This window comes from Corvus cornix, chromosome 3 (assembly GCF_000738735.6).
Source record: "Corvus cornix cornix isolate S_Up_H32 chromosome 3, ASM73873v5, whole genome shotgun sequence".
Classification (NCBI taxonomy): Eukaryota; Metazoa; Chordata; class Aves; order Passeriformes; family Corvidae; genus Corvus; species Corvus cornix.
This window is the reverse complement of record NC_047056.1, coordinates 105291325-105306214: the sequence shown is the minus strand read 5'-3', so window position 1 is coordinate 105306214 and position 14890 is coordinate 105291325. Positions and strand designations below refer to the sequence as shown.

At 41.9% G+C, this 14890-nt stretch overlaps 2 protein-coding genes across 3 annotated transcripts in view; both read left to right on the top strand.

Moving 5' to 3' along the window:
• The window catches only part of WDR35 (WD repeat domain 35), a 42605-nt gene extending 33717 nt beyond the window's left edge, over positions 1–8888 (top strand). For both annotated transcript variants that reach the window (XM_039569281.1, XM_039569280.1), the window contains 8 exons: positions 890–1036; positions 2137–2269; positions 2919–3029; positions 4144–4308; positions 5265–5405; positions 6195–6351; positions 6958–7198; positions 8152–8888. In XM_039569281.1, coding sequence (XP_039425215.1) covers positions 890–1036; positions 2137–2269; positions 2919–3029; positions 4144–4308; positions 5265–5405; positions 6195–6351; positions 6958–7198; positions 8152–8302 — 1246 coding nt within the window. In that variant the 3' untranslated portion in view covers positions 8303–8888. The remainder of the gene's footprint in view (positions 1–889; positions 1037–2136; positions 2270–2918; positions 3030–4143; positions 4309–5264; positions 5406–6194; positions 6352–6957; positions 7199–8151) is intronic.
• Positions 8889–9997: 1109 nt separating this feature from the next.
• TTC32 (tetratricopeptide repeat domain 32) lies at positions 9998–11621 on the top strand. Its single transcript, XM_039570069.1, has 3 exons — positions 9998–10118; positions 10193–10353; positions 11189–11621. The coding sequence occupies exons 1-3, from the start codon at positions 10006–10008 to the stop codon at positions 11314–11316; spliced, it is 402 nt and encodes a 133-aa protein (XP_039426003.1). The 5' UTR covers positions 9998–10005; the 3' UTR covers positions 11317–11621.
• The last annotated feature ends 3269 nt before the right edge of the window (positions 11622–14890 follow it).

Here is a 14890-nt window from a genome sequence, read left to right as displayed (position 1 = left end):
GTAAAGCATCTTATTCTCCAGCTACAAGAATATGGAAATTCTGTATGACCTTATGTGTCTCCTAGAAAACACAACTTGCACAACTAGAAAACTCCTGTAAGGATCTACCATAAATCACAATGAAATAATTATATTTTTCAAATACAATTTTAATGTTTTTAGATAGATGCTCTTATTTATTTGACTTCACTGACTTGCTAGTGCCTTCCTTAATTTACTTGTAAGTTGAGGGTATTTTTAAAAGAAGTGCATAGGTCTCTCCCATTTTTCCATATTTTCTATGCACCTGCAGAATTACTTTTATATGAGGTAATATAGAATTATTCTATTTGGTGGAAAAAACATGCCAGACAGACACACAGTGAGTCATATGTATGCATGAATAATAAAAAGGAAAAACTACTGCTGAGTCCTTTCTCCTTTATCCAAAATCACCCTGAATCTGGAAGAGAAGTCTCTGAAATCCATTTTATTACATCTCAGCTTTAGCCTCCATTATTCATATTCCTTGCTTCTTGGCCTTTCCCCTCATCTTTCTTCTGCTTTTAGCCTTTTGCAGCTGCTGCCATCTCTTGTAGTGGTCAGCAGTGAAAGATACAGAACTGAGTAAGAGGGAACCTGAAGTAATATCAGCCCAACTGTCTCACGCATTTAACCCCTCACACAGGAGTGTGGCTGATAAGAAAGTGCATATGTATGATATAACCTGTGAGTTCTCTTGAGTATTTGCTTAAATAGAACAGTGTGTTTGAATTGTAAACAAGTTATCTGGGATCCCTCTGATACCTGCAATGCAGGTTAAGAACACAAAAATACTTTTGGATACTTTTCTCGAGATTTTTGTTACCTATTTTGTGTGTTCGACATTTCCCTGCTGTTTTCTGTGAAGAGACCTTGCCATTGGGCTGCGGATCAAACTGGGTGATTGGTTCCGGGTGCTGCAGCTGTTGAAAACAGGCTCGGGGGACTCGGACGACGCCCTCCTGGAACAGGCACACAACGCTATTGGAGACTACTTTGCAGACCGGCAGAAATGGTACATTCTGTAGAGGAACCAGCAGTAAGGAATTGACAAAGGAAATTATTAAATTGATGACAAAACTTAATTTATGAGGAGGGACAGATGTCAGGAAAGTCAGGATGCAATACATTGGATAATTTAGGCGTGATGAGATTTAGTTCAGACCTTTATGGTTCCATGGTATGATAAACAGAGAGCTGTTGATCAGCTACTTAAAAGGTGAAGATAAAAAAAAATCTCTGCTTTGCAGAAGTCTGTCTGCTTCAAAAGAGGGGAAGAAAAGAGAAATACCTATACAGTTGTGATATAGAAAGTATTAACAAAAACAAAGTAGGGTTAAAAGTAGGACGGAATTACTTACCATCAGTGAATTTTCTAACAGCTTCAACCCACAAATATTTGAGAAGGTCCAGAATTCTCTATGACCTGGATCTGTCTCCAGCTGCTGCCTAAACTGGGCACCCAAGGAAGATTTTAAGGGCAATGCACACTTGTAATGATATTTCTCCAAAACACATTTTGCAGTCAGCTGCTTACTGAGCCAGAGGCAATGTCTTCATCGCTAATAACTTGAAGGGATTTTTTTAAATGAACTTGTTGCTTTCTAAGCCCATGCCACAGAGTTCCACAGCTGCACTATGTATTGCCATTATCCAAACTATTGTCACAATGCTGAAAACTTGTGATTAGATTTTAAAAGTTGAGTTTTAGGTGCCTTAGGTAATTTTGGAGAATTGCCTTGGAGGTCTTGGTGCTTGTTATAAAATATGGAAGCACAACAGTAAAGCCCTTTCCTGAAAGTTTAGTTGTAAGTTGTCCATTATCTGCTGTGATCTCTGCAGATGTAGGAATATAGCTTTAAGAATTCCTTGACCTCCTAATCTTATGCTAGTCAGAGAATCAATATTGCTACACTCTGAATATAATGATCTGTAAAAATTAAAATTTGTAGTGCATTTTGGAAAAACAGTGAAATTCTAGCTACATGAGCTTTTCCAAGAAAAGTTACCTATTTAAAATGTGATTTTAAATTCACAAATGCAAAAGGCTTACAGAGTTAAAAACATCTCTTGTGTTTATACATCAGAAGCCACCACATTTTTTTGTCTTATTAGGTTAAATGCTGTACAGTACTATGTCCAAGGACAAAACCAGGAACGTTTAGCTGAATGTTACTACATGCTAGAGGATTACCGAGGACTGGAGAACCTGGCTAACTCACTTCCAGAGAATCATAAATTGCTCCCTGTAAGCAAAAAACACCTTTATTTTTCATTGTCTTATACCCAACTATTTCTTTAAAATTTCCCATCTTGGGAGGGTTAAAAATGAGAGAAAGAATGCAGCGTATGACCTATTCACTTAAGTGCAATGGTGTTACTGTGGTATTGATCTCTGGTATTACTGCTGTTTTCATACTCCATCACTCTCCCTTTCCCTTATTGTCCCAGTTCCCCAGAAAGACCTGTCTGACAATACTCTAAAAGCAGGGGAAATAGGTGGGATAGGGTGTGTAGGGTATATAGGTGTACAGGGTATAGGTGTGTATATGTAGCAGGAAATTACCTTCTAAATAATAGCTAATTTAAAACTATGCCATGGTTGATGTAATCCAAAATGCTTGAAAAATGCAAGACATGCTCCTTTAATGCCTTTTTCAGTAAACTAAGACATAGCATTTTCTTTTAACCTCATTGTAATAGCCTTCTTGAATTTAGAAGCAGTAGAGTGTAGCACACTGTTCTAAAGATGCATGGTGCCTTCACAGGATCCATGAAGCAAACAACCCATTCCCCACCCTCTTCGACTAAATTAACCAAATAGGAGTATTGCTGTTGCTGCACAATGTACTAAAAATGTGAAAGTGAATTTAACACAGTGCTGATGCTTTTTGCAGGATATAGCTTACATGTTTGTGAGAGTGGGGATGTGTGAACAAGCTGTGTCAGCCTTTCTGAAATGTAATCAACCAAAGGATGCTGTGGATACCTGTGTGCATCTCAACCAGGTAAAATAAAAGGAGATAATCTGCTTTAGCAATACCAGTTTAACAGTGAGATTTCTATCCTGATGACCAGTTAAATACAAATCCTTGTTAAGTGTCAGATGTTTTGTCATAGTTTCTGGAAAATTCATACTTCGGTGCTTAAGCCAGTTCTCTGAGGTTGAGATTAGACCACTGGAGGGGCAGTGCAAAGCTACATGCAGGGTGTGTGGGCAGCATGCTCAGCATACAGACATCTGTAGCCTCTGGGAAGCTGGGCTGTGCTACCTCCTGATGGAATGGGAGAAGACAGGAGAAGAGATAGATGTTTGTTCTGGATATTTTCCACATCCTCCTCCTCCTTTGTATAGATGCAAATGGATTTGTGACTACATGAGGACGTAGCTGGAAAAAGCTGAGCTGGAAATTGATCTGCATGTTTGTAACTAGAGCTGTTTCCTGCTATGACTTAACCTGTGCAAATGTCTGTGTCAACACAAATAAGAGAAAAACTGAGCATGGCTATGAGGAACTTGATGGATGGGAGTGGCAGGACTAGCTAAGGCTGGCTTTATGTGAACAATTTCTTAGTTTATGGATCTGAAGAGCTATTAGGTGTGAGATTCAGTTAAGATTCTCAGTCTTGCCAAACTTTTCATCTGGAGCAAACACAGTAGCCAAACCACTGAAGATCAGGAAAATTCACAGACAAAATGAGGTATATAGAAGGATAAGTGAAGTGTTACTGTGTGCTTTAAGCTTCTGGGTTGAGGTCCTCTTTCAGACATGCTTTTGAGAGTCTGGGTTAAGTAATATCAGAAGTGTTGAAATCCACATGTCCAGCTATGAGCTGCAGTGAAATGATTTTGCAAAGCTTTTATGAAAGCAGAAGCAACTGTTTTATATATGGTTTTGGACAGAAGTCCAGCATTTTTTTCACAAGCCTGCTGCATCACATGATTGGCAATGATGTAAGAATTTGTATTCTCTTGCTTTCTATGTTAATTTTATAGAAGTCTGGTTCAAAATGGTGATGAAATATTGCACACAAATGTTGCAGTCTGTTCATGGATAACCGGTTTGTTCAGAGAGTGTATTTGAAAAAATGAGTTTAATAATTATCTCCTTTCATTTCTAGTGGAATAAAGCGGTGGAGCTTGCTAAAAATCACAATATGAAAGAGATTGGATCATTGCTAGCCAGATATGCAAGTCATTTACTGGAAAAGAATAAAATCCTTGATGCTATAGAACTCTACCGCAAAGCCAATTATTTCTTTGAAGCTGCTAAGCTCATGTTCAAGGTATCGCAGGTTTTATTTTTACGTCAAATAACTGGGTTTTTTGGACTAGCTCTTACTTTTCCATGCTTCTTTTATTCTCTTGGGGTTATTTTAGTTTTAACAATGTCTAGGCTTTAAGCAGATGCCATCATACAGGAGACTGCAAAGATGAACCCAACTCCCAGAGTTCAGGTATCTCTATGTGTAATAGTTACCCTGGGGGTGCTCTGTAGCTAGTGGAAAGGACACTTTGGGGACACAAGGCATCTATTTATTTGGAGACGTTCGCTTCAGTGTGCGATGAACTGCACCTCAGAAAAGGTCCTGATGCCCTGCATTGCCTAGTAAAGGAGTATGGTAGATGGGTCTGGAGTGCAATGTCCATATTAGTTTAGATGTCATGGGAGTTATTTTTATCTCCTTTATTAAAAAAATAGCAATGTCAATAAGTAGAAGTTAAATTTTGGTATTTCTTCAATTAGTTGCTTCAATTAGAAATGGCTGTGGTGTGCTTTTAACATAAAGATGTTGCTTAGATTTGGTTTGGCTGCAGAGATTTCTCTTTATAGCTTAAAGTCTGTAGGAGTGATATGTAATTTTTACAGCAAATATTTATAGCAGTATATATATGTTACTTTCAAAAGCCATTCTTCTTTTCTGGGAAAACCACCAGACCTTATTGAAAGCTATGTATGTGTTTAAAAATTGCTATTTTTTAGTTTATTTTTATACTAGGTCAATAGACTTATACATGGTTACACTGATATATCCTTCCTGAGAATCTGGCTTTATATACATGTTAGCTAAATAAATATAGAATAATGTGCATACTTCACTTTGACATTTTCATTTATAGTTCTGTTTGCAGTCTAAATTATTACATTTAAAGGCAGAATCATTTTTTGGCATGGTTTCCTAGGTTTGTACAAGCATGCAATTGTCCAAGAGAATTAAATCCCTTTGTTGTGTTTTTTAAGATTGCAGATGAAGAGTCAAAGAAAAGAACGAAGCCTTTGCGAGTTAAAAAGCTTTATGTGCTATCAGCCTTACTTATGGAACAGTGTCATGAACAAATGCAAAATGCACAAAGGGGAAAAGTTAAAGAGAAAAGTTCAGAGGTAGTGTCTTTTTTTTTTTCCCCTTTCTGAATTCTGGTATCTGATAGCTAATCAGAATAAAGCAAGCCATCTTCATGGGAGCCTATAATGTTTTTTTAATAACCCTTTTCCCTCCTAAGAACAAAGCTTTCCTTAAAGCAAGTCCCCCATGAAAACATATTGTTTTAAGTATTATTTTAAAACATTTAAATCATATGTATTAACAGATAGTTTTCTTCCTAAGTTTAATGTGTTTTTCTTAATGTTTTCACTATAACAATGAAAACCATACTAAGAAACTCTGGACTTTTTTCTTCCTGCAAGACTCTCATGTCATTTAGGAGTAAGTATTGATCCCACAGGGTGATCTGTGATTAGATTAAGCTATGTTGCCTGTAATTCAGCAGAGAGATGGCTCCAGATATGGGGGAAGCAAATGGAAGAATTTTTTTTCTCTGCTCACACGTTCATCTTCATATGCACAAATGAAATAGTTTAAACAAAGTTTTAAGAGCTCTGGTGTTGAAATGCAGTATTAATCCAAACTATGAACCAGTCTGCAGATGTGCACAAAATATATTTGTACACACACGTATATGATATTTATCTTTGAAAATCTGCACCATATGTTGTGCCTGTGCTCTGTACAGAATGCCTGACAATGTTCACTGTAGGTCCATTTGTAGTTCTCCTACTTAACACAGACAGTGGTGTAATCACCAAGTATAGAAAAGCTCTTTTTGTATATCCCCATTTCCTGCTGTATCTGTTTCATATAAAAAATTACTTGTGATACTGGTTTGTTTTCAGAGTGCTTCAGCTTTGGCTGGTTTGCTGGAAGAAGATGTTCTTTCTTCAACGAATCGCTTTGCAGACAATGCTTGGCGAGGAGCTGAGGCTTACCACTTTTTCATACTTGCACAAAAACAGCTCTACAAAGGTTCTGTAGATGCAGCACTTAAAACAGGTAAGAATTAATTTTCAACCCTGTAAAGACAGCACGTAACTTCATGTATAGCTGCCACACTTTTCAGTTCTTAATAAATCCATGTAGTTTAAACCAAAACCATATAATGAATTGAATATGGCTGCAGTCACAATACCTGGAAAGGACTTTGCTGAAGAAAATGAAAATCTTTCCAAATATTACCTGGTAAATTGGTCAGTCTCTGCAGATGTTCTGCTGACTGTTTTGTTTCTTTCCTTAAATTATAAGGCATACCTGAATTTACATCAGACCTCCTTCATAAAAAATCTGTGGGAATTAGAGAAACAAATAGTGCCTTGTACTTTGTCCAAATAGTGAAGATTTCAAATCTTTGTAATATTTTTAAAGCAAACCAACCAACCAACTAAAATAAAGTGTTTCAAGACGACACTTCAATTTCCCAGTCAAATCTCCTTAATGTTTTTTTAGAGCAATGTTTCATAGTAATGTCAATAAAAAACTGTGGTTCATTTTGTCCAATTTCTAGGATTAGTGCTGTCTACTAGTAGCAACTATTTCATACAGATGTTTGCACTTCTCAGATATGTAAAAATTTCCTTGGATTTATTTTTTTCATTATTTTAGCTCTTCATCTGCGAGATTATGAAGACATTATCCCTGCAGTTGAAATCTATTCCCTTTTGGCACTCTGTGCATGTGCAAACAGAGAATTTGATACTTGTTCAAAAGCCTTTGTTAAACTAGAATCCTTGGAAACTCTTAAGCCAGAGCAGAGGCAACAGTATGAAGACCTTGCTCTAGAGATATTCACAAGATATAGTCCAAAGTGTAACAAAAAACCTGATCTGGATGCTGTTCTTGAGAGGTGGGTTTATTTTACATGATACTAAAATAATACTCTCATTTTTTTCTGCTGTTCTCTGTATTTTAGGTTTTATCAGGTTTTGTGTATGACTAAATTAAGTAAGTGCTTTGCTGCTTAAACCAACTATCAGGCAAGAAGAAGGTGTTAGCCAGTTTGGAGGAAGGTAATACAGCACTATGTTGTTTGGGAAAATAGACACTGACTGCATTTGAGGAACTGGGCATAGAGATGTAACTTCATCCTAATTTGAAATGCAGGTAGACAAAGCACAGGAGTTTTAGGGCTTTGGTACTGTGTCATGTGACATAAAAGTAAGAATGTTAGTGTTTGCATCACCATGGTGGTGTGATGCAAGTATCAACAAGGGAATGTTTAACCATTATTAACTAACAGGTCTCCAGTGTTTTGTGAATTACCTAAATCTACTTGGTGTGAAAAGGTCAGTATGTGAAGTGGAAAAATTAGTACGAAGGGCACATTTAAGGGTAAGTCCTTGGAGTGGCTGTACCCACAATAGTGTCTTTGACATGTTTCCTACTACGAGCATGGAGCTTGTAAATATGGAAATCAATTGTGAATCAATTTTCTTTCAGCAAACAGGATTTTAACCTGTCTTGATTGATCCTACTGTGCAGCTGTACAGAATCTCACTAGCAGCTGTCAAGTTTACCCTTCAGACTTCAGAGGAAGGAGTATAATAGCAGGGCAGGTGTCTAATCACACTTCACCTTTATATGGCCTTCACTGCTTCTTTTCACCCCACCTCTTGGATCTGCTGCTCCTGATTTGTTGACTGTATGGTTCTGGGGGTGGGCATTCTCTGGTGCGAGGATTTACATGGTTAAGTGAACAGTGAAATGTTACATGAGCTAATAACTTCTAATCAACAATTGGTGCACCACATTTTTATTCTTTCAGCTTTATTTACTCTTTTTTTTTTCTGTTTTTAATAGTGGAGACGGTAAAATTCCTGTATGTGTTGCAACAGGAGCCCCTATCCTGGAGTATCAATTCTGGATGTGCAGTGTGTGTAAGCACTGCATGAAAACCAAAGAAGCAGAACATTATAAAGCCTGTCCTCTGTGCCACAGCACAGGAATCTGAGGAAAAAGACTGTGTAGCCGCATTTATGACTGCTAAAAACAGCCTGTAAAATGTTACTATGTTTTGAAATACAGCTCAGGTACTGTATTGTAGCAGTTAGTGCTGCTATTAGAGCAACATTAAAAAAAAAACCAAACCAAAACCAAGACAGAAAACCACAAGAGAAACCTTTAGTGGTTCCATTTGTCTGAAAATATTACCATGCAAATAGACTTCATTTTTTGCTACACTTTAAAAAAAAGATTTAAGGTAAAAGCATTCTTTTTGTAGATTGAGCCTAGTTTCAAAACTTTGTGAGCTGAATATGGGTTCATATCAATCAATATGTTTTACTCTGAGCAGGCTCCATTTTTTTGTCTCTCTAGTTCCATTGGAAATTACTGGGTTTTCTCAGAATTCAGTTTTTTGAAAGAAGTGATTCCTGAGTTGAAATAATGTCACAATAATTTTGATAATATTACCATGTATGTTTTTGTACTACTGTTTAAGGTTACTAGAGTGATGATACTAGTGTACTGGTTTCTTTTTCTCCAGCCAAGAGTATTGAAACCCACCATAGCAATAAAGGGCTTGAAAACACTCAGCAGTCAGTGTGTCAGTCTGGTTCCTGAGCTTGGGTGATACCATCTTCAACAGGTTAAGGAAACCTCCATGAACCTGCAAACTGGAACCTGGCATTTTTCATGTAGCTTGAGAGAGCAGCCTGCATCTGTTGAGCTTAAGTGTCACCCTTGTTACACACAAAGGTCCAAGGAACGATGTCTCACTGTCCTACCGTACTGCTGGTTAAGCCTCTGCTCTGGCAGTGCTGCAGGGCCTTGATGCACAGGATGAGCTCTCCCCAGGACCAGCCAGCACTCGGCTGCCTGGCAAGAGCCATGAGCTGTGACGCTCCCATTGTGCATTGGCACGTTTCCGAGAGGAGAGTCTGAGACCTCTTCTGTGCTCTCACCTTAACTTAAGCCAGGTGAAGATATAATCACAGAGTACTACAACGGCCTGGGTTGGAAGGGACCTTAAAGACCATCTTGTTTTGAGCCCTCTGCCCTGGCCTGGGACACCTTCCACTAGACCAGGTAGCTCAAAGCCCATCTGACCTGTTCTTGAACACTTCCAGGGATGGGGCAGCCACAGCTTTTGGGGGCAACCTGTTACCACCCTCACACAAAACAATTTCTTCCATATGTTTAATCTGAACCTTCCCTCCTTCAGCTTAAAGCCATTCTCCCTTGTCCTATCCCTTTATGCCCTTGTAAACAGTCCTTCTCCAGTTCTCTTAGAGCCCCTTTAGGTACTGGGAGGTGCTCTAAGGTCTCCACAGAGCCTTCTCCAGGCTGAGCAACCCCACCTCTCCCAGCCTTTCTCCCGAGGAGCGGTGCTCCAGCTCCCTGATCCTCTTGGCCTGCTCTGGCCTTGCTGCACCACGTCCTTGTCGTGCCTGTGCTGCGGCCCCAGAGCTGGACGCTGCATGGCAGGCGGGGCTCTCACGAGAGGAGAGGAGCAGGCACCTCCCTGGCCCCGCTGGTTATCACTGAGAGCACCAGCACGTTTCTGTGTTGGCCGTGCGCGCGTCCCCCCGTGCGCGCGTCCCGCCGTGCGCGCAGCTCCCTCCGCCCCAGCCCCGTCCCTCACGAGGCCGCGCGCCTCCCGCGCCGCCGTGCCCGTGACGTCAGGGCGCGCCCGCCCCGCGTGACGTCAGCGCGATGGCGGGCGAGGCGGCGGCGCTGCTGGCGGCGGCGCGGGCGGAGCTGCGGGCGCGGCGGCTCTCGGCGGCCGAGGAGCTCTTGAGCCGCTTCATCGCCCGCAGCCCCCCGGGGTAACGCCGGGGCCGGGGAGCGGGGCGGGCGCGCCGGGCGGGCCCCCGCTAACGCCGCTCTTCCGTCCCCGCAGCGCCCGCAGCGACCTCGCCACGGCGCTCAACGAGCGCGGGCAGGCGCGGTACTTGCGCGTGGAGTTCGCCGCCGCCGTGCAGGACTTCACGGCCGCCATCGAGTGCCAGCCCGGCTTCGAGGTGCCCTACTACAACCGCGGGCTGGTGCGCTACCGGCTGGGTACGAGCCGGGGCGGGGCGGGACGGCGCGAGCCGGGCGGCCCCGGGCCGCGGGCAGGGACACCCGCCTGGCACTGGCGGGACAGGGGCGGGCATCGCTCCGGGACACGCGGGACACGCGTTCCCAGCAGCGACAGCACCTCTAGCTGCTGCCTGCCCCGTGTGTGCAGTTACACCCCCCTGTTCCTAGGTGTGCTGCTGAGTCTCTCGAAACGATGCTATTCCGTGGAAAATGGGAGGAAAGGTGCAGTTTGACTTGTGGGAAAATTTGCACTGGGGTAAATAAAGCCAGTTCCAAACACCACCATTAAACCTGAGATAAATCATCTCCCAAGCAGCTGTAGCTGCAGTGAGTGTGGCCTTCTCAACTTCCAGTGGGCTGCCGGCGACTCTGGGGAATTCCCTGCCCTGTATTTGATGATGCTGTAAGAAAGTGACAGCCCTGTGCCTTTTGTTGGAGCTTGGCCGTTGTAGAGGTTGAGGGACTGGAGAACGGAGCCAGACCATGGGGCACCAGCTGGAAGCTCTCTGCCTGTGTGCCAGCTTTAAGGCAGCCTCATTATTGGTGTGGGCCTTTTGTCTCCTTCTCTTGGAATAAACTGGCTGAATTGAGCCTTAAGTCCGTTTGAGGTTCAAAAATACATATTCTGATTCTCAGTGTGAAACGCTTTGACTCCCACTTGGGCCTGTAGGGAATCCAAATGTAGTGGGTCCAGTAAGTAGCTGCTACTTTTTGTTGGTGAAACTATTTGGAGGTGTTCTTGAGTTGTGGTTTGTGAGTGTGAGCAGTTACAGAAAGATAATTTTACTTTTTTTTCTTTTTTTTTTTGGGACAGGAGACTTTGATGAGGCCATGAAAGATTTCAGAAAAGTATTAGAGTTAAACCCCCAGTTTGAAGATGCTGCATTGAGTCTAAAACAGGCTATTCTTGATAAAGAAGAAAAACAGAAGCGGGGTTATTGAAAATTCAGGTAGTGATGTGATGTGAAAGTGTTCCACTAAACGTGATGTTTGTCATTGATGGATGAAACACAAGATCATCTGTTATGACCTGTTGAAGAACTTCATTCTTGGGTAAATAAGTTAAAAATTGATTATGATTGCAAAATAAACTGGGTTTTGGATATTTTTAGTCTTGAGGGAAAGTATAATGTTGATCTCTGTGAGACGCATGTACAGATTTTGTACAGAAATAGTTCGTAGTTCTGTAAAAAATGTATTGGCCAGATTAATTGAAAATAAAAGATGAACATGTACTTTTTATCTCATGATTGTCTGCAAATAGTTTACTGTAGAGAATATTCACAGGAGGAATTGTCGTTTTCTCTTTCTTATTGAAGAGATCAATTCCCTGAAAAATACTGTGTGAAATCCATCTGATGGAACTGGCTGGGAATACCCAGGCAGCTTCATTTCTCACATGGTAGGAGGGACCATTACTGAAACCTGTGAATCTTCAGGCAGAAACTCCCTTGCATGTTCATACTCTCAGATTGCCTACATGAGCATTAGGATTTTGTTTTCTAAATAAAATTATACAAGTGACATTTCTGCTTCTTACGGTGAGTTCCTCCATGGATGATCCCAGAGCCTGCACAAGCACAGGGCTCACTGAAGATGGTGGGACCCTTTGGGTGAGTCATGAGAGCAGACTGGAGCCTTTGGGTATCCTTCCCAGCAGCCTCACCGAGATCACTTTCAGCTTTGGGATGAAACTGCAACAGCCACAATGAGCAAATTTGAAACAGGGCTGAGGAAATGCTGCATTTACCTCTCATGCTCCTGACACTTGACTGCAGCCATTTGAAGTTACAGAAATAAGATGCATGATACCAGGATGTGACCATTGACAGTTTGGGAAATAAGCAATGACCATTTTTTTTCCCCCTCAGAAGTCTTAATTTTGGACTTGATATATTAAGCACATGCTTTGCTACCATTTATCTTGCTCTTCTGTCTCCAAAACAACACAGATAATGCAATGACTTGACACACTTCATGCCACCTCAGTCTTAAAAATTGAGAAATCCTACCAGCTTCTGGTTGATGGTGAGAAGGTGAGCTAGAACTAAACATGTTCCTGACTGACCATGCCAAGGCAATTAAAAAACCAGTAATGAATAGTTGAATGTGACTTACGAACTTTTACTGTGAGAAGAGAGATCACAGATGTGGTTCTGCACAGAACACTTTAAATGACAGGCTATAGATCAAAATATTAACAGTCAGTAAGTATTTTAGAAAACAAAGATGCTAGAGATAATATTCCAGCTTGTGTTGTTTTGTGAATGTTGCTTAATTACTTCTCCTGCAGTTGTTGGCACAGAAATACTACACTGGGCTGGGAGTAATTGCCAGTTCTCCACAGTATTTCCTTGTCTCTCCTGTGAAAGGATGAACTGTCATCATGTATTTCAGCATAATCTGGAATTCTTTCAAGGTAATTTTGGCCAGTAGGGCTTTCACATTTTCCCCTTTCACATGCACACGAGTCACTCACTTAGTTCTCTGGCTTTCAGGTTTTCAGCTTGAAGTTATTAAATAGCTCTGCTGGTTTCAGCTGGGGTAGAGTTAGTTTTCTTCACAGTGGCTGGTATGGAGCTGTGTTTTGGGTTTGTGCCAAACATAGACCTGATAATATGGAGATGTTTTTGTTATTCCTGAGCCGGGCTTACACAGAGCCAAGACCTTTTCTGATTTTTGTACTGCCATCCTGGTGAGGAAGTTGGAGATGCCTGCGAGGCTGGGAGGAGACACAGCGGGGACAGGTGACCCAAACTGACCAAAGGGGTATTCCACACCATAGGGCATCATTCTCAGTATATAAAGTATACAAAAAAACCCCAAAACTCAGAGAGGAGGATGTATTTAGTAACTCCCCTTATCCTGCAAAGTCTCCTCTTTGTAAAAGTTTAAGAATTAAAAGCTTAATGGAGAATAATAAAATCCTTTTATGTAATGTTTTGTGAAATTCAGGCAACCTCTCAGCCTGTAAAAGGAGCAGGGTTGTGTGCTTTGGATGCTTTGCAGTGTGAGGTGCTGTAGCTTTATACAGGGCTTTAGGGGTTGTCTTTGCGCAAGAATTCCACACCTCTGTGGAGCTCCTGGGTCAGTCCCGCCCATTCTACTGCCCTTGTCAAAGTCATGGGGCTGTACCGAAAGTCCAACAGGTGGTTGCTGCTAATGCACTGTGACTCTCTTTACTCTGGCCAGAAATGTTTCAGATGTAATAATTCTCAGCTGCTTTGCCAAGGTTTCCTACCTATAAAGCTACTCTCCCAAACCCTTGACTTTCCTTCCACAGCTGTCACTGGCAGCCCCTCTGTTTGGCTTATTCCCCATAGCCAGGGTTAATTTGGCAGTGAGTAACTGTTCTCACCTGATGATTTACTTTTAAACTTACAAAAACCCCTGTGAGTTCCATAATACGTTACAAAGAATAACATCCCTACCTTACAGAGCAAGGCAAAGAGTAACATCATCACCCTGCGTTTTCCCTAGGACTCTATTTGTCCTACTGAAATATGGGAGGAGGAGTTGTCACACAACTCTCAGTGTTGCAAGGCCTTTCCCTTGCTTTTGCAGAAAGGTGGGAAAACCTGACAACGCCAAGGTGAGCAGGGCACCGAGCAATGTTGGAAGGCTTTTGTGCACGTTTGGTGTGAGTGCAGCATGGGGAACAAGGAGAGCCTTTCCCAATGGAAAAGCTGTGGCACACTGAAGGCAAAGGGTTTGGTTGTCAAGTACCCAGAATATGTCCGTCTTCCACATGTCTGCCTTCCGAGTGAGCTACAGAGGTTAAGTCAGCATGAAAAGCCTGAAACTCTTGGCCTGTTACAAGTGAGGGCTGCACTGTGCACTTCTCATCTAGGAGGTAACCTTGTTAAAAAGTGACTGAGGAGAGAAAGGTGCACTATCCCAGTTTTGTGGGGATTGAACACCTCTACCTCAGTCAAGCTCAGCTATGCAGGTCATGCTCTCTGTTGCCTGTCAGGAGGGGAAGGATTCAGAAAAGCAAAAGCAATGTTCAAAATTGAAGATTGCTAGTGGAAGGATAATATCCACTATTCTTTTATGTCAGCAGATTACTGTTCATTTGCCTCATCCTTTTAACAGAGGCAGGAGCCGGATCAGTGGAACAGATTTGACCCCAGCCAATGGCTTTCATGCAGAATGAAACGTCTGATTGCTTTTTATGAAAAACGTTTGCTGAGAGATCTGGTCAAGTTGGAGGCCCCACTTCCAGCATGTTGGGACTGTTTGAGCTGAACACTGGTCTGTTTCCGAAGATTATTTCCAAGACTCTCCTCGTAGGATCCCTTTAGTGCATGAGCAGGGATTGGATGCAGTCCAGAGCATCGCTTCCTACAGCTCGTGATGATCACGTTTTTCATCACTCATGTCTGTGTTGTACAATGAGCATGTGAAATGGGCTTGAAGGATATCCTTGTCTCCCAGCAAGGAACAGCTGCTCCAGCTGTGTCCCAGGCTTCACAACAGTAGTTTCAACCTGACTCCTGTTGCTACAGAAGGCTGA